At 43.2% G+C, this 25,822-nt stretch overlaps 1 protein-coding gene and 1 long non-coding RNA gene across 3 annotated transcripts in view; one reads left to right on the top strand and one right to left on the bottom strand.

The window, feature by feature from the left end:
- The window catches only part of CCDC6 (coiled-coil domain containing 6), a 107,769-nt gene that overhangs the window by 16,645 nt on the left and 65,302 nt on the right, over positions 1-25,822 (bottom strand). The window contains exons 3-5 of the mRNA XM_059170196.1: positions 20,513-20,641; positions 7,424-7,527; positions 5,415-5,575 (exon numbers count right to left, since the gene is read on the bottom strand). Coding sequence (XP_059026179.1) covers positions 5,415-5,575; positions 7,424-7,527; positions 20,513-20,641 — 394 coding nt within the window. The remainder of the gene's footprint in view (positions 1-5,414; positions 5,576-7,423; positions 7,528-20,512; positions 20,642-25,822) is intronic.
- LOC131828942 (uncharacterized) lies at positions 5-5,446 on the top strand. Of its 2 annotated transcripts, none has more exons than XR_009352621.1 (3): positions 5-403; positions 3,260-3,343; positions 4,130-5,445. It is a non-coding gene; the product is annotated as an uncharacterized LOC131828942 (long non-coding RNA). The 2 variants fall into 2 exon arrangements; XR_009352622.1 differs by lacking the exon at positions 5-403 and adding an exon at positions 1,657-2,296 and having other exon boundaries at positions 4,130-5,446.

The following is a 25,822-nucleotide window of genomic DNA, read 5'->3' as shown; positions in this document are numbered from 1 at the left end:
GAACACTGCGGTCAGGTTCCCGTGCCGCAAAGAATCGCGCTCCCTCTCCCACATGAAGGGGATCTGGACTTATAGATCACCCCCACGGACCCCAGTTCCCCAACAAGCTGCATGTACAAGAAATGTAAGAAGTGCCATGGCACTGGGAGGTTAGGTATTTTCACGCCCACTTGGGTGCCTTCTACAGTGAAGCCTGGGGAAGAGGAAATGGTGGAGTGGCAGCACCGGGAGCCTTCCCCGCTGCTGGAGCCCACAGGGGCGGGGGCCCAGCCAGGGCAACCAGCTCAGCCCTGGGTTCCCCTCAGGGAGGCACCAGCTCTGCTGCTCCTCAGCTCCAGACACAGAGGGAGCCCATCACACCCGCCAGCACGCCGGGAAAGACCGCTGCACTAGAACCCACTTGGTAAGTCAGAATTCTGTTTATGAAAATAGGAACAGACACAGTAAAGAACTGGAGGTGAGTATGTCAGGTGGAATTTCTGGTGTGTCTGTGAGACTGTTTTCCTGACCCAGGCCCAGCCTCTCTGAGGTTCCTCAGGCACCACCCTGTGTGATAAGGACACAGCAACAATACTGGTTTCCTAGCCCAGAGCTGATTCGTCCCAGCATGAGACACTGGAAGTGGCGGAGCCCCTTGTTTTGACTCTACAGGAATCTGAAATTTGGGGCTGCCATCTTCATAAGGTTCTAGAATCTCCTTGTGCCAAGTTCCCTGGAGCTTTCACCAGCCCTGCCCTCCTGAGGGGACTCTGTGCCGGATTGTGGGGTACCTGCCAGCACCATTCCAGTGAATGGTAAAACCTGTCCCCACCTCTGACAGAATACGTGAAGTCACCAAAATAATATCGATATACAATTCAGTATCAGCCCATCATCTTGCTTCCTTCCTTTTCCCTCCTCTCAGCCAATGAACTTGGGAAAAGTAAACTCTCCATCTACTTCTCTTTTGTGAAAAATAGCTACGAACCCAAGAGCGGTCACAATCATGTTTAAGAGAGCCCCACAGGTTACTGCTCCGTATTATTAGCCCACTTCAAATTCTTTCAAGGAAGGAGGAGTGAGAGTTCCACACTAATCATTTCTTTCCCACAAATTGACCCTACTTCGACTCCTAAATCTATCCAATTAGTTTCAGTTTTAAGCACCTCTATGAAGGTCTGGTGTTTTAGCAAATAATGACTTTTGATGGTAGGAATTCCATGATTTCCAAGACAGCATCATTACAGAAACTATAAAAGCTCTTGAATATCCTTACTTTAGAAATTCAAATAAAAATGCCAAAAACACTAAGTTATTAAACACTATTATGTGCACTAAACACTAAATCCCTCAGTTGTTTTCAATATAACCAGAAACCCTGCTGTCTAATCCAGATGCAAAAATCTCTTTAATTGAAGGCAAGCTGGGAAAATATTTACAAAGTACACGTTTAATATAAACGATTTAAATTATTTCATCCCAAATATGCAAGCCGGCAGAATTTTTTCACTAGCTCAACAGGAAGCACTAGATTGGGCCCTTGGAGTATTACTGTTTCTAGAATAAGAGGGGTGGCTGTTGGAGCAAGCTGCCTTTCTTTTCCATAAATAGGAAAGTTTCAGAGAACTGAGGATTTATGAGGCTTCAAGAATCATCATTTAAGAGGAAACACTGTCTTTGTCTTTCAGATGCAACCCTTCAGCATCTGGGGATATCAGCAGAGGGATCCTTAAGCAATTATCTATACACAAGACCATCAGTCAGCAGGAGTGATGGCTGGAGGACTTTCCTGGCACCTGGGCAATTAACCCAGAAGCCAGAGGACAGAGAAGGCACCAGGCCCATCACCTCTGGGTGGCACAGACCAGCCTCAGATGCTGACACCATGGTATGCCTTGGGTGCCCTCTGCTGGCACATCACCACACCTGACTTCAAGACTGGATTTACTCCATTGAGTCACCCTGTCTGTCACCTTTTCTCACACAGAGCTCCCTAAGACTTAGGGGCCACAGCTGATGCTTCCACCATCTTTAGCCATCTTGCAACACTCAAAGATGACATCAACAGAGGATGACTTCACAGACTCCAAACAGCTGGGTCTCCTATGATCCAAAGGTGGCCTGTATATTTTATATCCCCTTTCAAGTTTATGGTTAGAAAATGCTGGTGCCCAGGCCGCTCCACAAACAGATTAGAACCCTGTGGGCGAAGCCTCTCCACCACTGTACTGAACAGTCCCCAAGGGATTCTTATGTTCATCCCGAGCTGAGACCCACAGGGAGACAAGTCCAAGTTCTGATACAGCAGACCTGGAGGGTGAGGAGCCAAGAACCCAGCAGCAGCCCAGGGAGGCAGGCTACCTGACCTCGGTCACTAACTCATCCTCTAAACCAATCCAGACCAGCTGTGAGCCAGCCCGTTGCCACGTGTCCCTCCTTACATTTAGCCTTCTCTGCCTTCACAAAATCAAAATGGCACTTATGGATGCCTCTGTCCGCATCGGCAGGCTCTTCAAATACCAGATATTGCCACAGGAACAAAGTAAAGGGAATGAAAAATTCTTCCTTAATTTCTTCTAAAGGTTTTGTCTGGGGCACAGAAAGAAAAATGTAAGCCGGTGGCACAAAAAGACCTCTGTCTGTCCGGCAAACCAAAAACTCAAAAAATACCCTAACATATCTATTATTTGAGAACTCGCTGATTCGTTTTCATAAAATGTATTATCATGGTTCTCAACTCAAGGGTACACATCAGAATTCCTTGTATTAAAAAAAGATGGAGGGCTGGTTTCTACTAGCATGAGCCCAGAAACTATGAGGTTAGACAGAATAACAGACCCCCAAAGATGTCCACATCCTAATTCCTGAGGTCCGTGACGATGTTACTTTAGGCGGCAAAAGGGACTTTGCAGATAGGATTAAGTTAAGGATCCTGAGATGGGAACTTATCCTGGATTATCTGGCTGGACAAACGTCAGGCCAGCGTTTCATAAAAGGAGGCAGGGGTCAGACTGAAAAGGTGCCATGGGTGCAGGCAGGAATGCTGCTCAGGCAGGGAAGGGGCTCTGAGCCACAATACGCAGGCAGCCTCTGAATGCTGGAAAAAGCAAGGAAACAGAGTCTCCCTTAGGGCCTTTTACAAGAAACCAGACCTGCTGACACCTTGATTTTAGGCCACCGAGACCTATTCTAGACCGCAGACCTTCAGAACTGCCTTAAGCAACTAAGGCTGTGGTCATTTATTATGGCAACAAGAGGAAATGAACACCATTTCTTACAGGTTCCAAGGATGATCCTGAGTCACCAACCCAGATCCACTACCGGACTAGAACTTGCAATGAACTTTAGAGAAGGAAACAGAAAGGTAACTATCACCGAAAATTTAAATGCATAGTCACTGGACTCTGTAATTCCACTTCTAGAGTTTATCCCTTCAGTGTTCTTGCTCGGGTGTCAAATGTGGGGACACAGATGTTCACTGTGGTTGCAGCATGACAACCAGAAAGGGCCCGTTGACACAGGACATATAGCATCATGGGCGATGCCTTCTAAGACTCCCAGTGGGTGCCCAAAACTAAGGATGACCCCAAACCCTGAAGATACTATGTATTTTCCTAAATATACACACTATGACAAAGTTTAATTTTTTAAATCGGGCACAGGAAGAGGTTAACAAAGTAATAATAAACTAGAACAATTTTAACAATATAGGATACTATATGTTATATGAAGTGGTCCCAGTCTCTCTTGTGGGGGACCCAGGGCAGGCCACTCCACGATGGGCCACTTTGGCAGGAACAGTATTTTGAGGTAAAGCAATCCACACCCATCAGATTCAGGAAAAGCTCTTTATTGCTCCCCAACTGCCTGCCTTTATCAGGAAGAGAATTACCACTACAGATTCTTCTTTATCTACAAAACTTATCCACATAATAGGGCAACCTTTGTTTTCTAAGCATTTCCTCTCACCTTCCTGCTAAGGGTCTGTCTCCCTTTGTACTGTCAGCACACCACCCCTCTCTTTAGCTCAGGTTAGCTTCCCAGTGCCTGACTGTCCTTGGAATTTCCACATCTGTGTGGAGTCCCCGTACATATGCTATTAGATTTGATTTTCTCCTGTTAATCTGTCTCATTTCAATTTGATTCGTAGTCCAGCTAGAAGAACCTTGAAGGGCAGAGAAAGGTCTTCCTCCCCAACACTCTCAAAACATCCTGCCTGGCTGTACTTGCCCTCCTCGTGATGATGTGACATGACACGATGCCTATGTGAGGAGATGAAGTGAGGGGAATGACACAGGCATTGGGACACATCATCAGGCTTCTACTGCTCTTCTGAGTGTAAGGCAGGAGGGTCACCTGCCTCCCGACTGGGCTGACACTATGGAAAGTGAAGCTGTGTAGGTAAGAAGGCAGTGGCGTATCCCCAGAACCAAATACGAACCAGCCTTTTAGAAAGGGAATCAGAGAGCTCTCTACATGTATTGGCAAGGAAAAACTTGCAAGATACAGTAAGGAAAAATAGATAAATACAAAAGAGTGTGCTCGCTGTGCTGCTTTTAGTATAAAGTAAGTTTATCCAGACACATACATGTATCTGGAAGAAAAGATAAAAAAGTGTTTAACCACGAGACATGGGCGGCTGGGGTCAGGGGCGAGAGGGAGAGCCCCTCCTCCCCTGCGCACCCAGCTTGGCACTGTCCGTTCAAACGCCTCTGAGCAGCCTGCACAAGGAAATGGGGAAAACCCAAGCAAATGCACAGTGACCTCATCAAGTGTTCAGAAATCTAGTTCCCCTGATTTCCAACTCAACAACTGGACATTTTCCCAATCCGTAAGGATACTTTTTTTTTTTAAGATTTTTTCTTTATTTATCTGACAGAGATCACAAGTAGGCAGAGAGGCAGGCAGAGAGAGAGGAGGAAGCAGGCTCCCTGCAGCGCAGAGAGCCCGATGTGGGGCTCGATCCCAGGACCCTGGGATCATGACCTGAGCCGAAGGCAGAGGCTTAACCCACTGAGCCACCCAGGTGCCCCCGTAAGAATACATTTTTAAAGCATTTATTCTTCAAATGCGAAAATGTTAGCTGACACTAAAATTTAGTAAGGATGATACATGCTCTGGTCTCTGCCTTTGTTCCCTGAAAGTACATTTGTGAACACAGGGAGAAGCATAAAAATAATACCCCGATTCTGGACCCTCCCACAATTATTTGATTTTCTAGAAGTACTTGAGACTATTTGCCTGTCCTACTGCAATATTTTCAAAAATAATCCATTCCAGGACAGAAAGGTTTCTATACGCATGTATTGGTAACGGACTACAGGATGGATCTGACCCATGCAAATCCAACGGTCAATACTGGTAAAAGCCTGTGCTTGGTAACTGGGTTGCCTGTGCACACAGAAGACCGGGGAGAGAAACCAGGGGCTACGTACGCTGTAACTGAGCGGCTCTCAGCTGCTTCTTCAGCCTTTCCACTTCATTCTTTAAAAACCTGATGTGGCGCATCATGTTTTCTGGAGAGTCTATCTCCATGGAGATGTCTCTAGGCGACGGGGGAGCAGAGACCGGCTGGTCTAATTTCTCCTGCAGGATTCTTCCGTGAAAAGAAAAATTCCAACAATGAAAAACAGTTTCCCTTAAAAGACAAAACATACTAGCTGGAGGGTTTGTTTTCACGGCAAGCTCCTGTGAGTCACCAGAATTCACAGGGTTGACAGACTCAGGCTCTGCCCGTTTTATACCCACTTTGGGTCTCCCTTACCTAGTATCCAGGTCAAGGTCAAAGGGCAGAGCTGAAGGATCCACCCTCCTTTTTTTCTTTTAAATGTTCGCCGGTAATTAAGCATTAGTGAAAAAGTCGTCAGCATTTGTTTCTGATTATTATGCCTGGCATACAGTAGGCACTCAAATTATCTGCTGACTCAATGCATCACATCGGTTTGTGGGAACAGAGATACTAAAGAAATTTCACTCTCAACGCTTTCTGGTAAATGCTTCTGAACTCCGTACTAGGTTCCCTTGGAAGGAGACACCACACAGACTCCACTTCTAAAATTCCCTCCTAAAAAATTCCTAGGAGTGGGGCAAACTGGGCTGAAGGCCCTTTGCTTCTATTCAGAGCACAAGTGAAAAGGTAAAGAACAAAACCAAGCCACAATCATTGGGTTAATAATTGGTGGTCCCACCTTCTCTAGCAATTACCACTAGTTTGAGGCACAAGGAATGTGAATATTCAACAGCTTTTCACTGACCAAATGATACATCATATTGTTTAACACAATACTTTGGCACTTACACATATAAAACCTCCAACTGTGTTCTGTAAAGGAAGAGAGACTGGCAATAGACCTCTAGGCTCCCCTTTCATAAGCTGCTAGGCTCTTGGTTTGATTTGGCTTTTAACTTTTACCTTTAAGTTTGCCCAACTGCAAATTGTGAATTACCTTCAGGCCTGCCCTTGTTGAGAAAACTGGCATGTTAAACATTGTAATGGTCCTGCATTTACTGTATTAAATACTCTTTCATAATTCAATTTATTAGCACCGCTACAATAATGCAAAACACACCCAATTCAACAACAGCTTGAATATTTCCCTAGAGATACAGCTCTGATTTTCACTTTTCTTAAAGCCTGTGATAGGACTGTATTTTGCAAATTTAGAGATGAACTCAAAATAGCTTACGGATGCTCATCCAAACCAAATACTTAAGGCAAAAAGGACTCTGGTTAGCAAACAAAAGATCCTAGTGAAGTAGATTAAGAACATTTTTAAAACTCCCTTTCTACACCCCCACACACATCCCACATACAGAACACCCTGCCATTCTTCAAGTCCTGCTCCATCACCCAATGGATGCACCACTGAAAAATCAGGACACGAAGGGGTCCAAGAAACGTCTGCTGTTGAAGGACATGTCACACCATGTACACACATTTAGCACAACAATTCCTAACCTTAACAATGTGCAAGTATTTACAGTAAGTCTTCACGCCAATAGATAATAATTTTCCTATTAAAATCTCAGCCTTCCTGTTGAAATACATTCTAGAGATGTGTAATAACTAGCCGTACACCATCCACAACCGAAGCACTTGAAAAAACGGGGGAAGCCAGTTCAATAAGGTAAGACGCTGAAATTGCAACGATCTTTCCTGAACAATTTAAAGAGGAACCATTAGCACCTTGACTAATGTCTTCATACACTTTGTCCCAAAGGAAATTTGGGACTAGAAGAGAGAAAGAAATAGAAATAGAAAAAGAAATAGAAAGATGCAACATGAGAAGAGTTCAGGAGGCTTTCAACTTTTTTTTGGTTTGGCAAGTTAAAACAATGTGCATCACCCAAGGAATTAAAACTCCCCTTTCTCTCCATCAACCACACCCAGAGCAGCGCTCTCGCCGTGCACATGCCCCACACTGAACAGCAAGACTAAACAAACCGCTTTTCAGCTTCAAGTTTGTCCATCCTTTTCCAGAGACGATTAACTAGCGCTTCTTGTTCTTGTTCCAAAGTATTTTCAAGGTCAATCTTCTCTCGTCTCAACTAAAGGAAGGAAAAAAGTTTTACTGAGAATAGTAAGCCATTTAAACTTTTGTTAATGAGATTTTTTGTTGTTGTTGTTTGGACCATGAGGACCCCCTTACTTGGAAAAAACTGCAAAGAAATGGCCAATTTCCTGGCATAGTCACATCAAGTGCATCTCGTTCTTAACCTTTAGTTGAGAGAACCGAGACAGGTTCATTCTCTGCTATCTGGTACACGAGTCACACCGCTTGTTTCAGCATTCATTCAAGGCACAGGGACACAGGTAAAGTCTTCCTCAGAGAGCATTGAGAGAGCTCAGCTTACTACTGTTACCAGGACTTCTCCGGGTTTGTCCCCCGACCCCAGTGCTGCATGTAGCTCAGGGCTAAACCAGAAAGGTTATATTACCATTTATATAAAGAGCTCAACACCTCAAGACAATTCTTTATACTGATTAATGGCTGCACAATGCCAGTTACCTCTGAGGAGGTAGGGAAGAGAAGTCTGATTTGGGGGAAAGTATGCAGCAGCAAGGAAGCCCCAAAATGCATTCTACTTCATGAAAAGAAAATTCATGGGAAAATTCATTTACTCCATCAATACTGGGCAATATGAAAATACTATGAATGATGCCAGTCACTGGCTAATAAGGGTGTATCAGGGGATCAAAGTCAGAATTTTCGGCCTTCATGACAGTTATATTTTAGTGGGGTCAAGAGAGTAAATGAAATAGGATTTTATATTTTGGTGGAGTGTGAAAGAGCTATGAAGAAAAAGAGGGCTGGCAGGAAGGATAAAAAGTGCAATGATCCATTTCACAGCAATGTGCAGAGGGAATGTGTTATATCATTTTTTGTAATTCTCTACCTGTTTGAGATATTAACTAATTTTAACAATTTTTTTTTTAAGGAAAGAAAGGTTATGGTACTGCCCCTATACTGTCTCTTAGAATAGCAACTCACCTTTTCAATCACCGAGTCAGCAAATTATTTTTGATTGCACAGCTACAAAGACTGCCTTAGCAGGTCACAGAGGCAAGCTCCTCACTGATCAAATGTACAGGGCCATCTGGGTGGCTCAGTCAGTTAAGCGGCCGTCTCTTGATTTCCACTCAGGTCATGATTTCAGGGTCCTTGGATCAAGCCCTGCATTGAGCTCCCTGCTTGGCAGGGAGTCTGCTTGTCTCCCTCTCTATCTGCCACACCCCCTGCTTTCTTCTTCTCTAAGATAAATAAATTAATCTTAGAGAAAAAAAAATCCCTGCATATACAGTAAGATGAGACCAGCACTATGTATAAATTGCAGTCTTTTAAAGCAACCAAAGCAGACCTTATTATCAGTGAATAAGCCAAAGTCACATCGCATGGTCAAATGAAAACACAGCGTGGAAATGCATGCGCCAGCAGGTGGAGGGGCGGGACGGGGGAGAGGAACAAGTGGATGCCACACTGACTGCAGAGCCCAACTTGGGGCTCGAGTTGGACACTCAACCGAGCGACATAGGCACTCTGAACCCAAGTCCCTTCTGACTGCTTATCCTGCGAGCGCCCAGCCCAATGGGTATCATCACTGACTTGTGTAATATTCATTTAAAAGCCTGCTTTATAATTAAATCAGCTCAATGGACTGCCAAATTCTTTTTTTCTCTTCAGTAGCTCTCCTTCCCATTGCAAGTTAATTAACATCAGACCAGGAGTTCTTATTATGTTCCCAAAATAAATACAGAAACTTCAGTAGATAAACTTAAGTGCATAAAAGTCTAGCTGGTTCATGTGACTTCAACAGCCTCTCCTAGCTCCATCTTCTCACTGGGCAGATACTAACCTATCATCAAAAAAGCCAAAGGTGGGGAGTGGCTGAGAGATGGATCCCAGCACCACCACACTTCTTTCTCCCTGTAGCGTTTTCCCATTTAAAGAGAACTGGGACACTGGGGGTGGGGGTAGAGGTGTGGGAAAGAAATGGTTGGCCAAAAAACCTGGTGAGAAACCTGGTGAGAACTTCAGCCTCACCACTGTGCTCAACTACAGAATTTGGAACGTCTTAATGAATTTTTTTTCAATCTACATTGAAAACGTTTACTCTAACCACATTATCATGGGAATCATGTATCACATGCACATTTTTTTCCCCAAGGATTTACGTTTTTTAATTTTTTTTTAAAAGATTTTATTTATTCATTTGACAGAGAGATCCCAAGTAGGCAGAGAGGCAAGCAGAGGTTGGGGGGTGGGGGGAGCAGACCCCCTGCTGAACAGAGAGCCCGATGAGGGGCTCGATCCCAGGACCCTGAGACCATGATCAGAGCCGAAGGCAGAGGCTTAACCCACTGAGCCACCCAGGTGGCTCTCAAAAGTTTTATTTGAGAGTGTTTGTGAGCTGAGGGGAGGAGATGGTTTACAAAGAGGCAGAGGGAGAGAGAGAGACAGAATCTTCACGCAGACTCCCCAACTGAGTGCAGAGCCCGTTGCAGGGCTCAATCCCAGGACCCTGACATCATGACCTGAGCAAAATCAAAAGCTGGACATTTAAGTGACTGACCCACCCAGATGTCCCACTTCTATTGGAGAATATATTCTGAACCCCAAACCTCTGGCTTAAAAAACAAATTTTGAAGGCAAGATAATAAAAGAGAGGGAAAAGCCCATGAAATAAGAGCTGCCATAAAAACAGAACAAAGACACAAAGTTTGTTACAACACACAGGAGAGGGCACTTAGATGGTGATGATGTAAGAACAGGACCCGTTGTTTAAAAAAGAAATCAGAGTCCTCTAACACCCACATTAACCAAACTCTAAGTTGGCTAGATTTTTTTCTTCCCGGGAGAGAAATTCCAAGAAAACAAGTAGGTGCTGGGGATTAACATGACAATCCCCCAAAACCTTCCAGGTCAGGTAGTATCTAAAGGCTATCAATAGTTTAGCCCAATTTCCTATCAATTTGTTATGTAACACTATTAGATTTCAAAGTGGTTAACCTGGAGATACAGAATACCTGGGAAAGTAAAAGCACCGTATTTTAAAAATGACTAAATTACAGACAGAAAAATGAACGTTTTCGCAATGGTTGAATGTGTCCCCCCAAAATTCCTATGTTGAAGCCCTAACCCCCAGTGTGATGCTATATAGAGGTGGGACCTTTGGGAGGTACTTAGGTTTAGCTGATGTCATGAGGTCGGGGGCCCCCATGGTGATGGGACTTGTGTCCTTTCTAAGAGTCATGAGAGACCTTACAGCTTGCCTCATGAGGACACAAGGAGAAGTCGGCAGTGTGCAACCTGGAAGACAGTCCTCATCAGAACTCCACGACGCCATCGTGCGCTGGGATCTTAGAATTCCAACCTCCAAAGCCATGAGAAATGAGGAACAAATTTCTGTTGTTTATCAGCCAGTCTTTGTTGTTGCAGAAGCCCAAATGGAAGAAGATAATTTTTGTTTTTACTACAAAAGTAGAGCCAATAAAGATCTTAACCTCCTTCCAGCCTACTTTGGGAATATATCAAGGTTTTCCATATCCATGGGAAAGAACAGGATTCATGGAGGGGGGGCGCGGGGTGTCTGAAAACAGATGATGAGCAACGGACATGAAAAGAGCAGAGTACAAGGCACCACGGTCCTTGTCCCACGGCAAAGCCGTACTCACCAATTAAAGCAGCAGACACAGAGCTGGTCAAAAGTGGATGCTTCTGCCAGTGTCTATCCAGGCAGTCAGTGGAATTTTGCTCAGCCCTAACAATTCCCCTCCTAGGCTGGAAGACATTTGACCTCTGCCTTCTAAAACAAGGTGGATTTGTTGTTGTTGTTGTTTTTTAAGAAATTCAACAGCCAATTTTTATCACAGATGAGTTAAGACGGGTGTTCACAGGCCACAGAGCCCCTGAGGTACCTATCTGATTAACCAAGCTGCAGCTGGTTTCAAAATTAAAACCAAGTTCTAGGTCATCATCACTGCCCGGGCAACACCAAGCACAGAAGGAGCCGGCAGAGTCAGTGAAGAGCGAGAGGAAAGGAGAGGAAGGAGGCTCCCCTTTGAGTCCAGAAAGTCAACAATTTAGGTGAAAAAAACTCATCTGTGTACATAAGAAATATACTGATAGACGGGGAAAAAAGGAAAAAAGATTAAAAAAAAAAAAAAACCCCATAAAAGAACTATATAGCAAGATCATTAGGGTTGGCTCTGCAGTGAAAGGAAGGAATACGGGTGCTAATTTCTCTTCCTGCCTTTTCCTGCCTGCACCCAATTTTGTAATGAACATTTATTATTTTTGTAACAAAATATTTAAAGACATCTAATCTTAAAAACTGACAATTTCTGGGGTGCCTGGGTAGCTTAGTTGGTTAAGGGTCCTGGGATTGAGCCCCGCATTGGGCTCCCTTGCTCAGCGGGAAGCCTGCTTTTCTCCCTGTGCCATTCCCCCTGCTTGTGTTCCCTCTCTCTCTGTTGGTCTCTCTGTGTCAAATAAATAAAATCTTTTAAAAATAAAAAAGCTGACATTTCCAATACAATTTAACAGTACATCCATTAATTTAGGATGTTAATTTACATATACAAAATCCTGAATAAGTCAATAAACTCTCAGAGGATAAAATGTTAGCTATTTGAAATATTCTGAGAATTTTCCAGATAACCCAGAGTCAACCTTCTTTACCACAGTTTCCAAATATTTTTTCTCAAAGACCGTCTTCCTATAAAAATTAGATTTGTTCTTTGAAATGAACATAACTTCAGGACAACATTAATATCCCGTCAATATTAACACGTGAAAATGACATTATTTCATTATTTACCAGTTCAATAAATTTTAGTTTTGTTCAGTCATGTTGAGAAACGATGGTCTTTTATGAAAAAAAAAAAAAAAACACATTAATTACTCAGATTTCTATGGTTTCTGGACTCAAGTGTTCATCACTTAACATCGGCATAAAAGCATATAAACCTGCATATATGGGTTCCTAATTTGAGGGGACTTTTACCATTTGAGTACCATCAGTGGAACTGGGTGTACATCCTTTTGCTACATCGAGAGTGCTGTGGAGAAGTCCATGGGAAAGAGGTCCCCTCAAAGCCATGTTAGAAATACGGTATCACATCAGTGGCTATCACCAGTCCATTACCTAAAATGAGCTTAAGAAAATAACACGAGGAAAACTTTTCTCGATATGCTTTCTCCAAAATGGAAGTTTCTGTGATGAATCGTTACTGCCTCCATCCCAATGCCTTACACAGAGATGTTGGATTTACTTAGCCATTCATTCTTAGCCATGCACACTGAGCTAAGAAGAATGCCCTTTCTTAAGTCATCAACTAAATTACTGTTCTGGTCATAAACAAACAGATTTCATGCATTTCAAAAATCACAAAGTCTGAGTACAGTGTCTCTGGATTTTACTGCCCTTACTGTGGCATACCCAATGGCCTTCAGTTTAACAGGCAAAGTCTTTACCTCCAGGGCATGACCAGAAACACACCCTGTTGGGATGTGATGAGGTGTCTCTCTTGTTATACAGGGAACACGTTTTGAATTTTCCCCCTGCCACTGTGTAATATCTGTACCAACCTTTCCACACAGCAAATGTTAATCCGATGCTTCAAAATAAAGTCTGACAAGATGGAAGAAAGTGAGGTTTTCTATTTAATTGAAATGAGATCTAGCGAAGGAATTCTGAGGGACTGTTTCCCCCACATCCTGTAGACAGACTGACTTATCTGTGTCCCAGATGGAGCTCAAAGTATACTTTCCCAGGTCTGGAGTAGGGACCTCTCTCATCTGCTTTATGACATCCCGACAGCTTACGGATTACAAAACAAATCTGCCAAAAGAACACTAAAGCTTGCTCGGAGCGCTGAGGATTGCCCTTAGCTTGCCTCCTTCCCAGGCACAAGATCCAGCTCGAGTTTCAGCTCTGCTCTGAGGCGTTTTCCTATCTGTCCCAAATAAGCAGTTGGTAAAATGCTTGTACCCAAGCTGCTCAAGTGACCTCAACATCCTCAAGGATTTGCTACAATCAAATTGCCACAGGCGGACTTCAGGAATTATCCTGATTATTATTCTGGCTGTGCCCCCATGCAGCTTGCCTACACGTGCAGGCACAGGTTACGATGCTTTATTTAAAACAAATTAAAGCAGACAGCAAATTATAATACCCTGTTGTTTCTTGGTTGTGTGTGTGTGTGTGTGTGTGTGTGTGTTTTAGAGGTAAGAAGAAAGAGGAAAAGAGGGAAAGATTAAAATATGAATAGCAGTTGTTTGGGGGTGGTGGACTATAGGTAATTTTTTTTCCATATCTGTACTTCTGTGTTTTCCAAGTTTTCTTGAAAAAGCAATGGATCGTTTTTCTAATACAAATATTTAATTAAAAACTCCCAAGATCCGGAACTTGATATTAGCATTTGAAATCAAGTTTCAAAGCATGCAGTGGTCACTAAATTTCATGTCCTTAATGGAAGTGAACCCTCCAGTCACAGCGTCTTTCTTTGGGGCAAAATGGCACACAGAAGCTGGCAGGGACACCCAGAGCCATTGCAGCAGGGTCCTCATGGCCAGACCCTGAAAGGGCAGCGGGCAGCAGAATGGAACTATAATAAAACCGGCAGGGCCACACTCCCTGTGAACTTTAAAAATACCCTGTTCCACAGCAATTAAAAAGATCAACCAAAGATGCAAAACTGGTTTGTATCTTGAACGAATCACCGTGTTCACAAGGAAGGCAGAAAGGCCATCCTGTAAGAACAATTGTTCTAAGAGTTGGAAACCTAAAACCTTCTTTTCTTCCTAATAGCACTTAAAATATACTAAGTGTTTCCTTGTTTCAACTTAAAAAAAAAAAAAAAAAAAAAAAAAGGAACAAAATTAAATCTTATAAGGCTTGAAGAGTGTCACTCTAACCCCAGCCCTGTGATTTGCTGCAGTCACGGAGGGTGAGACACGACCCTGGGGTAAGTGGGTGTCACTTCTGCAGCGCTCTTGACACTGAGGTCTTGTCAGGCCTCTGTGGTCACCTGACGTTGCCAGGTGGCTGAAGGTAAGTCCCCAGCACCGATCTACACTGGGGCCTACATCAGACAAAATGCTGCCTGGAAAGACAAGCTTACGCCCTCAAAGACACCATGGAGGCAGACCACCTCGACACTTCTTCCTTGTCCAGGAACACAGTGGAGGGGTTCAATGTCATATCCGCTTCACCAGCTCTGTTCTGTTTCCAGCATCTCTGCTCCATGCAGGCCCTACACCCACTTTTTACTGCATGTCTTCTCTCCCATTTATCTCCTCCCACCTCCCTGCTCCCCTGCAACCAGGCTGGACTTCGATCAATCCAACCATGTGTGTCAATTAAATAATTAAACCAGGTGCCAAGGAGCTTCAGGGCATCTCCCGCGGTTGGGAACGGGGGCAGGGGGAGGACACGCTGCTGCAGGAGCGTCACCGCTCCCCTCCCCCAAAGTCATGCACACAGCGTCCCTCCTCGCCGTCCACAGATCCATCCACTGGCCTTGCCAGACCAGGAGACCAGCCTTCATGAGGCCAGATACCTAACATCATCTTTCTTAGCAGAGTCTGTGCAGACAGCAGGCACATGAACTGAGTGAATGCAGGCTCTGTGCCATACAAATGGGCTAACTGCGCATGGGCACAAGAGAAAGCCAGAGGGGCTGGGTCACACAGGACATGTGAGCCCATACTCGTTCAACTGAAGAGAACAGGTCAAGGAAGGTGATGAGACATCTGAGGTTCAGATAACACGCATGCTCATTTTCCTGGAAAATGGGCAGGGCAAAGTACCATAGAAATTAGATGAAACTTCCGTTATTAACAGCAACAGCTACAGTTTTTGAAGAGCTTACTAGATGTGAGTCACCGGGACTTGGTGGTTAGGTCAACACTGTGCCTTTCCTCTTTTAGCTTACCATAAAATTTATAGGGAAGAAACACTTTAATTGTTTGCTAATTGCTGTTTGTGTAGCAAGTGTTAGGGGCGCAGTACTGATCATTCTGTGAACGCGGGGCAGCACGCCCCTGCCTGCCTGGAGAGACGGACCCGTGCAGATCTGGGGGCAAGCGAGCATGGCGCACAGCACAGCATGGTTTTCTAACTGCAGGCTGTGGACCATTACTGGAGTGTGAAATGAGACCACTGTGACCTACATTTTGCTAAAAATGAAACAATTCAATAGAAAATCAGCGCAAAGCACAAGAAATGCTATTTTAGGAAACTTGTCTCCGTCAGATACATGGTAACAAACATTGTAGTGTCCGAGGTCGCCATGTTAACTTCTCTCTTGTCCACACTGGAACGATCTGGCTGGAGGGATGAGAGTACTTCGCCATGGTGGAGTGTGAGGAGAGGCAGGATTCAAGAGTAATCCTCTCAACAAAGCCACGAATTTAGGTATTCATGTCTGTTTCACAAAACAGCTCAAACTGCGGGCTGATTATCATACAGGTTCTTCAGATGGAAGGAACAGTGTGACCCAAGACAGTTTTCCTATGCTACATGGGCTAAGATATTGTCATTTGTAAATGGGACGCTAATGAATGGAATTACCATTCAATTCCAAATCCAACTTTAGACAGGAGTGTCTCTGCTTTTGCGATTCGGGGTTATCTCAGATAAAAGAAGACTCCTCACATTCTAGAAATTACAGCTAGAGGAGAACAGAGAAAGGGTGTCTGGTACGTGGCAGATGAGCCTGCTCATAACGCGAATGTTAGCTGAATTACGGGACTAATTCATTCCACTTTTCCTGTTGTACTTCCTAACAATGGTTAAGTACTCAGTCCACCTAGCAGCTGCTCTGTTAGCTGTCTCCTCCTTTTCCAGTTTTCTATGCCAAGTGCACAGAGGGCTCGCCATAGCTGCTGACTTGAACTTCACTTAATAAATAAGCCAGTGCTGCCTGTCTTTTAATGCTAGTTCTCCTTCTCCAGAGAAGAAAAATCCTTCCTGGTTGGGAGAAAACATTCAAGGTCAAGATTTCCTGACACTAAGAGAATATTCCAAGTTCTAAATGTTCTTACTGTCACCTAAGAAAATGTGAATACCAATTAAGAGACTAACAATGACCATGTTTGAATAAAAATTTTCAAATAAGGCTTTTGCAGGCAGTGGCCACCAGTTCAAAAAAAAAAAACCTGTAACAACACTGAAGTTATGTTGATTAGACTAAACCTAGTCTACAGTGAGGGCCTCCTGGCATGTGACCTGCAAACGATATATCCTGATAAGGGAAATATATCTAGAACATATAAGGAATTCTTACAATTCAATAAGATCATCTTGAATGGACATTTTTATAAAAGATACAAAAATGGCCAAGTAGCACCTAAAAGATTCTCAAAATCATCAGCCATCAGCGAAATACAAAACCACAATGAGATACCACTACACATTGACCAAGATGGCTTTAATCAACATGGTACGACCACCTTGAAAAAACAGTCCAGGGGCGCCTGGGTGGCTCGGTCAGTTGAGTGATTCGTGATTTCAGCTCAGGTCATGGTCTTAGGGTCTTGAGACTGAGGCCCACAGTAGGCTCCACACTCAGCACAGAGTCTGCTTCTGTCCCTCTTCTTTTGTCCCTCCCCCTACCCCAGCTCATAGGCGCTCTCTCTCTAAAATAAATAAATCTTTAAAGAAAGAAAAACAAAAATAAACAGTCTAGCAATCCCCCCAAAAGGTAGACATGGAGTTACCATGTAATCCAGCATATATCTTCCTAGATATGTACCCAAGAAAAATGAAAACACAAATCCACACGAAAAACTGTTCAAGAGGGGGACCGCCTGGCTCAGCTGGTTTCAGCTCCAGTCATGACCTGAGGGTCATGAGATCAAGGTCCATGGTGGGCTCTGCACTCAGCAAGGAGTCTGCTCGAGATTCTCTCCTTGTCTGTCCCTCTCTCCCTGCCCCACATTCCTGCTCTCTCAAGTGCATTTTCTAAAATAATTAAAATCTTAAAAAAAAAAAAAAAGGTTAAAACAACCCAAATGTCCACCAAATGATGAATGGATATATGAAATATGACACAGCCATGCAGTGAAACGTTATTCAGTCAGGAAAAGGGGTCAAGCATTGATACAGGCTACAGATGGATAAAAGCCTTATACCTAGTGAAAGGAGCCACTCACAAAAGGGGACACACCGTATGATTCCATTTTTCCTTCCATTCAGAATGGGCTCATACAGAGACAGGAAGTAGAGCAGTGGCTGCTTCAGGGGAATGGGAAATACAGAGTGACAGCAGAAGGGCACAGGGTTTCCTTCTGAGCTGATGAAAATGCTCTAAAATTGATCATGGTTACGGTTATACAACTCTGAATAGACTAAAAACCAATAAAGTGTACATTTTAAATGGAGGATTTTTATGGTATGTGAGTTTATCTCAATAAAGCTGCTACCATCACCAGCACTGCTGAAAAGAAAGTGACCTAGGATATCAAGCGAAGAATTAGATTCACATCCAGTTCCTCTGGAATCCAGTGCCCAGGCTCTAAACACTACACTGTATCTCCTTCCAAAACACAAATGACCACTTTCCAGTTACTTGGCCAAATCTACACTTAAAACTCTTCCAACAGAGCAGTGGTAGACCATAAGACACATGGGATAATTGCCTTCAAATAGCATACAGTTTAAAAAATACGTTTATTGTCAGATAGATGAGCAAAGGCATGTACCACAGACAAATCATTGTAATATGTAATGTAGTACACGCCTTTGCTCTTGATAATGATCTACAGTAGAGGATATATTCTGTAACACAAACTGTGACCTACAGTCTATCACACGGAGGATAATCACAAGAGAGGATCAGATCACATTCATGGAAGAACAAAAGACATTTATTCCTGCTGGAGGGAAAAAAACATTCCCCCAAAGCACTAAAGCTATTTACAGCTAAACAAAATACAGAACAAGATCCCCAACATTTAATCATCCCAGACATACCCAAAACAAAGAGGGGACGTTTCATGATGATGTTAAATTCTCCATCTTAATTAAAACAGGACCTTGATATTCTAGATCTGAGGTTTATTTCCAGGATAGGGCTTTGCAGTACATGAACTCCATAGTCGAATGCCATTTCTTTATTACTGAGGTGTGAAATAACCCTGAAAGTGCACTTGGTGAGAACGTATGCCTTGGACATCATTTTACAGGGTTTCAGTTACTGAAGTCCCCAGAGAGTCTTAAGACAGTGCAGCAATCCATTCTCTCTCGCCCATGGACTCTAAGATCAGACTGTCCCCTAGCCAGGCCGCTACCTCCACCTTGTGGCCACAGCTAAACCCTGAGGGTCACAGCCCCAGTCCCAAAGTCTCCTCAGCTTTGGAATAAATGCAAGAGAGAAGCTGTTCCAATTCCTGACAGCCACCAATGAAGGCCGTGACCAAGTGAAGCTCTCACAACGCCCACCCCTGTGAGAACTTCACTTGGTCACGTGGTCAGCTCTTGATTCGTAAGTTCCGATAACAAGTATTTGGTGTGTCAGGACCTTAAATAAGAATCTTCAACGTTTTCACTTGAAGGAACTTGTTATTGCCTATCTTAGGAATTAAAGAGGTGAACTTTGGAATAAAATGTTTTTAAACTGTGTGTGGTAGGCGTTTTCTAAATTGAGATATTACATCTGAATTCTGAAGACAAATGTTAAGTCTACATTACTCTGGATATGTATAAAATAAATAACCAACCTTTGCAAACAGAACTTTTTTTTCCCCTTTCCCTGGAAGGGATAGAGAAATGTTTTTAGGATCATTATTCACAGTCTTAGAAAACACAGTGACATTCCTCCCTTTGATACAGGGAGACTCAAGAATAACACAGAAAACAGATGCCAGTTAGAGTAAAACTGACTTCCTTTCAAAGCTGACATTCCGGTCACCGTTTCATTCTCAGGGACGATAATGAAACTAGAGCGGCCCTGGGGGTGATTTCAGAACCAGTCAGCATGGACTGAGACACACAGAAAGACCCTGAAGTTGGGATAAATCTGGTAACTTTGCCTGAACGGCTAAGCCAAACCATCGAATTAGCAATCATGGTTGAAATTACAAAGAACTAGAAGATTTTCATCAATACACTGAATTTTACACAGAAACCAGATAGCAGTACACTATGGTCAGTCTCTTATAATCTCTCTTAGGGAAAATAAAATCTCAGGATATCAGATTAGGGGAAAAGCATCAGGGAGCACTGAGGCTAGGGATAACAAGTGCTTTTATCTGACATGCCAACTTGGATGGGCTGATAATGGCTGTCCACAGTTCTGTGTATCGAAGAGCATAAAGACCGTACTGGACTCCCCAGGCAAGGTCCATGTTCTAATACCAATGTCTGCCAAGGGCAATGGACGAAGGGACTATACACAATTACTTTCCACCTTTTGTACTGTTTAAGCTTGCCATCCAGGATTTTAGTTTGTTCTTCTGTGCTTACAAATGGAAAACTTGGGCCCAGAAAAGTGAGTAAAGTCAATGCAAGGTCATACAACTAGTTAGTGGTTGAACCAGGATAAACAACCAAGTCTATCAACTAATCAAGCTGGGAAAAGATAGGGCTCAAATAATACCATTAATGACTGCTAATAATATTGTTACTAATTCAAAGAAGAAAAATGCTGTTTGTGCTGAAGAACCCCTAAAAGAAAAGTTTTAGTTCCACAGCCACACTGTCTCAAGAACTTTCACAGAAACTATCCTGTGGTTAAAAACACATTGTTTCCCCTCAGTAAAAGGAACCTAAGATTTCCTGCCTATAAATCAGTACATCACAACATATCTCCAGAAACTTTATTAATTGCGGTTTAAAAAAAGAGAAAGTGTGTGTGAGAGAGAACAGGTGCTATGCAGCTCTGTCAATGCTTACTTCAGAAATGAAGTCTCCACTGTCGGAAGAAACAGCTGAAAAATACTTTTCACTTACATTCCTTAGGGTATCTGAAGGCCTGAAGGAACAAGCTGATAACAGGGGAAAAAGCTATATGGAGAGAACTACATCTTACCTGTTCTAATGTAAGCTGCTTAGAAATGGTATCATTCTCCAGTTTTTTAATTTTCTTCATCAGTTTGTTGACCTGGAATTCCTGCTCCTGTTCAAGATGCTGTTCTAGTTCAGCTTTCTCATGCTGCAACTAGAAAATGGGAAAAACACAGACGTGAAAATCAAGACACCCACAAGCCAGGGTGAACATGGGCTCTAAAAGCTGGTTCCACTGAGTAAGAGGTATCATCACAGAAATTACAACCCTCATGTCTGCCAACATCCAAGTGTACACCTACGAGGAACCTGCTCCCAGGTTCCTCTAACTTGCAACCAAAAATTACAGCGCATGTACACAGGCACCTGGCCTGAGCAAAAGGCTGAAAATGACAAGACAGATACACCTGAGCACCAAACTATGAGTACACCCAGATTTGTTTTTTAAAAACATGTAAATGGTTGCCTCTGTAGGGAGGAATTGGGAGGCTACAGAATGAGGTAAGGAAGGAAACTCGTATGCGCACACGCACATATACACACACACCCCAGTTTGGTTTTATACCATGATAAAAATTAAATAAAAATGGAAATTTTACAGTCAATTTTTCTTAAATGAATGCGTTTACTCAGGCTTACAGAAATGTGTGTAAAGACGTCACAATCACAAAGCTTACTTAGTAAATTATTCTGAATGCTATTTCCCAATATACTAACGAGCATCCTTTGGCAAAAATCAGTACAATTAATTATCTTTCTATAATGAGAACATACATCACACCTCCTACATCTTTCCTAAAAACCAAGGTGGGGCGGGGAGGCCTCTCATTTATGCAATTAAAAGATAAAGTTATGGTGTCACTGTAAAGTTTTTTTAAGAAGGTACTCCAACCATCAAAACCGACAGGGAATAAAGGAAATCCATCAGACATCTGGCTACTGGGGTTCTCATTAAGAACCCAACTGGGAGGGTTGTGCTGATCCACAGCAGGAGTTGGAGAGAAAGGTAGCAACGGGGTCCGGTATTTTCAAAATCAATGGGACGTGAAGCAGAAGCTATTCAAAACAATGAAACACACAGAGTTTTATGCATGTATCTATGAGGACACTGCTCCCTACTTTTACCTTCAAAACCATTTCTTCGGGAAGCATGGTGTACCAGGTTCTTCATGGGCATCAGGTAGGCATGACCACCCCCATTTTATATGTAACAAAGGAGGCAACCAAGGTAATTCAGCAGGACGGTGGCAGAGTCTGGGACCCACATCCTGCACTGACCCCCAGGCTGGCGTTCTCCCACTGGATCCTGAGCAAACCTAAGAGGAATCAACTTCAGATCCCTCTAGAGTCTAGTGCATTCTCGATGCTTAAAAAGTCACGTGATCGAACGGAGATACCAAGCCACCCTGCAAGCTCCCTTGGAGGATGGGACGTCTCCCTGTAAACGCTGCATACAGCGTGATTAGCTGGCCCTGAACAGCCTCCACACGGGTGCACCCAACCCTCTCCACACTGAACACAACTGCCACTGCTCTGCAAGCAAGCACATTCCTGGCTAAAAAAAAAAAAAAAAAAAAAAGTTTAAAATCTGACATAGTGTTCTAATACTGGAAATGTTGACTAAACAGATGCTGGTTTTCCTCCAACTGATTTTGATGTGCAACTCCAAAAAAAAAGCTGGTCAACCTTGCAGGGACCCAGAAAAAAAGCAGATGTGAGAAGGTGCTTACAGTGACAAGTCTATTTTTAGCTCACTCTTTAAAACTCAGGTTCTGCAAGATCAAGCAGTAATTAAAAGAAACAAGAGAACTGGACAGAGAACAAGGAGAGCTCCTGCATTTCAGACACAAAGACCCCGATGGGACAATTACCACTCATGAAGAAAAAAACAGCAAAGTGTGCACATCTCCACCTAACGTTTTTATTCATAAACATTATCTGTAGGTCCTACCTCAGGCATAGGTGATAATCTCTAGTGATACCATCCTTGCCCTGAAGCAGTTTACCTACACTAAGCTTAAATGATAGCTACTGGTTTTAGAAAAATGAACTTTAGTCTAAAACCTTTAAGCCCTTTACAAAGTCTTTTTTTTTATATTCTTTTTTTTTTTTTAAAGCATTATTCTTCCACCCTGTGGTAAATGAAAACACTAAAGGATGCAATCTAACGTTGAAAAATGTCTGGCCCACAAAGCCGCATTTGTCACAGAATGTTAATCTGAGAAAAGGTAAGGCTGTCTTTGGCTTACAGGAAAACATTTCTGTTCAGACAGATGGTCTATACTGTCAATATCTGATTAGATATTCCCTTTAAGAATACAGATTAAACTAGTAATAAAAACCATAAAAGCTCTCAATTTTAAGAGGCTTTTTCCTCTCAAGAGCTATACCCTAAGGAGAACTTGGTGGTTAAAGCTGTTGTTGCCGTAACTCAAGTAAGGTCCCTGGGTTACACTAATCCATTTGGAAAAGATCGAGCCGTCCTGAGATCTGTTCACCGAAGATTCACAAGGTTCATCGTCCCCAAAAGACAGAGCTGGAACAAACAGCTTTGCTGCCTGCTTTGTTCTGCCATCTCTCAGGTGACAGGCAATTTCAGAGCAAGCATAGAGTTTCTGAACAGAACACGAGAAGCAGAAAACAGGGTTCTTCCTTGGAACAAAGAAACCACCAATACAAAGAGAACACAGAAATATAGAACCCCCCCCCACCACCACCACCCTTCAAATCATTAGAGAATAAAGATGAGCAAGAGGGAGGGGGCAGAGCAAAGAAGGGATCTTGAGAAACTAACCACCACAGAGTTGACCTGAGGAAAATTCAGGAATTGTTTTCAACAGATACCATATAAATTCAAGCCACTCAGCCTTAATGGGGCTGGAACCGACATCCTGAATCCACCCTTCTGTGTTAAAGTCGTAGCTCATGACACCACAAACAAAAACCCTAAAGGGAGCATGGCTTATGCTGACGAAAGACCAGCTACCAGAAATAAACCCCACTTTCAGTGGCATCTTTGAAGTAGGCACAAAACTCAAGGCATGATTTTAAATTTCTAATCAAAGGTTTTAACAATTTATAAGCAATTTTTAAAAAAAGATTTTATTTGACAGACACAGAGAGAGACAGAGAGATCACAAGTAGGCAGAGTGGCAGAGGGAGAGGGGGAAAACAGGCCCCCAGCTGAGCAGGGAGCCCCATGCAGGACTTGATCCCAGAACTCTGGGATCATGACCTGAGCTAAAGGCAGATGCTTAACTGACTGAGCCACCCAGGAGCTCCTTTATGCGCAATTTTAAATCTTCCAAGAAGGTCTGTGATCCTGAACTAGAACAAAAAAATAATTGAAACTGAGAAGTAAATAGTCAAGCAAATTCTATTAATGTGTTTGAAATAAACTCATGTATTCCCCTTAAATATATCTAAAGCAAAATGCTTAGGCAGATTAAAATTTTTTTAATCAGAATTTTCTATAAATACACTTTATAAAGTCAATCACAAAGATTATGAAACCGAGTTTTATAATTCCTACTTGTGCAATATATTATTAACATTAACAAAAAACCCCTGTAGAATGGAAATTCTATTATGTAACAGATGATGCACTGGTAGCATAATTTTGATGGAATTAGGGTTATATGAACGAGGGTTTACTCCTTAGGATTCAGCATTTAAAAATAAATAAATAAATAAATAATAAACATAACTGAGAAAGCCATAAGCAAAGATACAAAGTATAAACCTATAAAATTATAAGTACTAAAGCTTGAGCATTTTGTTACTCTATCCACTCGTTACATACTGAGCCCAAAAGCAAACTTCCAGCCCATTACAAAATGCAAGTATAACATTATTTTGAGCTAAAACAGGCTAGGCTTACGCATCATTCAATCACTTATAACTACCACCTTTTTTATGATTTACAACGGCTTCCTGGAGCCACTTCTGTGAACCAGGCATCTTACGTAATAGATTCAAGACCACTTCACTGAAGAGTTCACTCTCTAGCACGTAGAGACGCTAAAAACCGTTCAGCTGGGAGAACCCCCGCAGGCGCACCTGTAGGCTCCCGAGCCAGGCCTCCCACCCAGCAATGCAGCAGGTCTGCCAAATTCCAGTCTGGGCGGAATGGGCGTGTGCAATTCTGGGACTGCTGTCAGTTCAGCCAATGCCAAGTGAGGCGAGACTTCCAGCCACCGGCCCCAGCACCCAGGTTTTCGTGCAACTTCTGAATCAGCTCAAGCTGCCCCTACCTCGGCTCTCCTTAGTCCACGCTAGTATTTCTCTCTGGGTACTTACACCACCCAGCCCTGCAGCCGACAGCCTTGGTTTACTGACAACCACCAAGGACTAGAACTACCTGCCCCCAGTAGAGACCCCCAGAGGACAATAACTATTAAGTCATTGGGTTTTTAAAAACAATTATCAATGTTATTCATAGAAGCTTTGCAAAAAAGTTCAAAAAGATCTCTCACAACACTGAGTTTTTTATGAACCAACTTTTCAACTGCTCCACTGAGCAGCCTGAGCAGAAAGACAGCCTCCTACTTCAAATCCATTATATCACCACTAAATGCCTCTGGGGCCCACACTTATTCCCACCTCCAAACCCCTTCTGTTACTGGTACCATTATTCTCAATCAACACCTCACATCTCATCAGTTACCAATTGGCAGTAAGTCAGCCTCCATAACAGCTGTCAAACCACCCTCTTCTTCCTGTGCTCACGGCCCCAATCTCGTCCAACTCTTTCATTCTTCTTCTCTGGGCCACAGCCAAAGCCTCCTAACGGATCTCCCAAGATCCAGGGTAGGTCATCCTGGCAGACAAAGCCTAATACTTCAGGACTTCACTCAAAACCCTTCATTGGCTCCCTACAAACTGCAAAGGTGTAACATGCCAAAGCCTGACATTCAAGTCCTTCCACGATCCAGTCCCTCTGCAAAAGTTTCCCTCACTTTCCTCATGCTATTTCACACTCTCAAATGACATCCTAAGGTTTGCAAACCTAAATGCCTTCAGGGTTCAGACATCTAGCAAAGAGGGATGAGCCTCAGCACAGAGAGTGGTTTTAACTGCGGATAAAGGCAAAGTTTAAGACTCTTCCTAAAACATAAAATTAAAAAAAAAAAAACAAAACCCATCATGCTGGGCAAACACTTCTGGAGACCACTCCAGTCCAGGCTTACAGACTACAAGCTCTGTGAGTCACGTGGGACCATGGTACCATGAGCTGTGCCCCCATGGCCCCACAACCCTGATCACACTGTGCCCTCTGGTACAGTGCCTGAATCCCTCCCTCCAACCTACCGCAAGAGTGGGCCGGCTCAGAAAA

The sequence above is a fragment of the Mustela lutreola genome, chromosome 4 (genome assembly GCF_030435805.1).
Source record: "Mustela lutreola isolate mMusLut2 chromosome 4, mMusLut2.pri, whole genome shotgun sequence".
NCBI classification, from domain to species: domain Eukaryota; kingdom Metazoa; phylum Chordata; class Mammalia; order Carnivora; family Mustelidae; genus Mustela; species Mustela lutreola.
The sequence above is the reverse complement of the archived record's forward strand: the minus strand, read 5'-3'. Positions and strand labels throughout refer to the sequence as shown.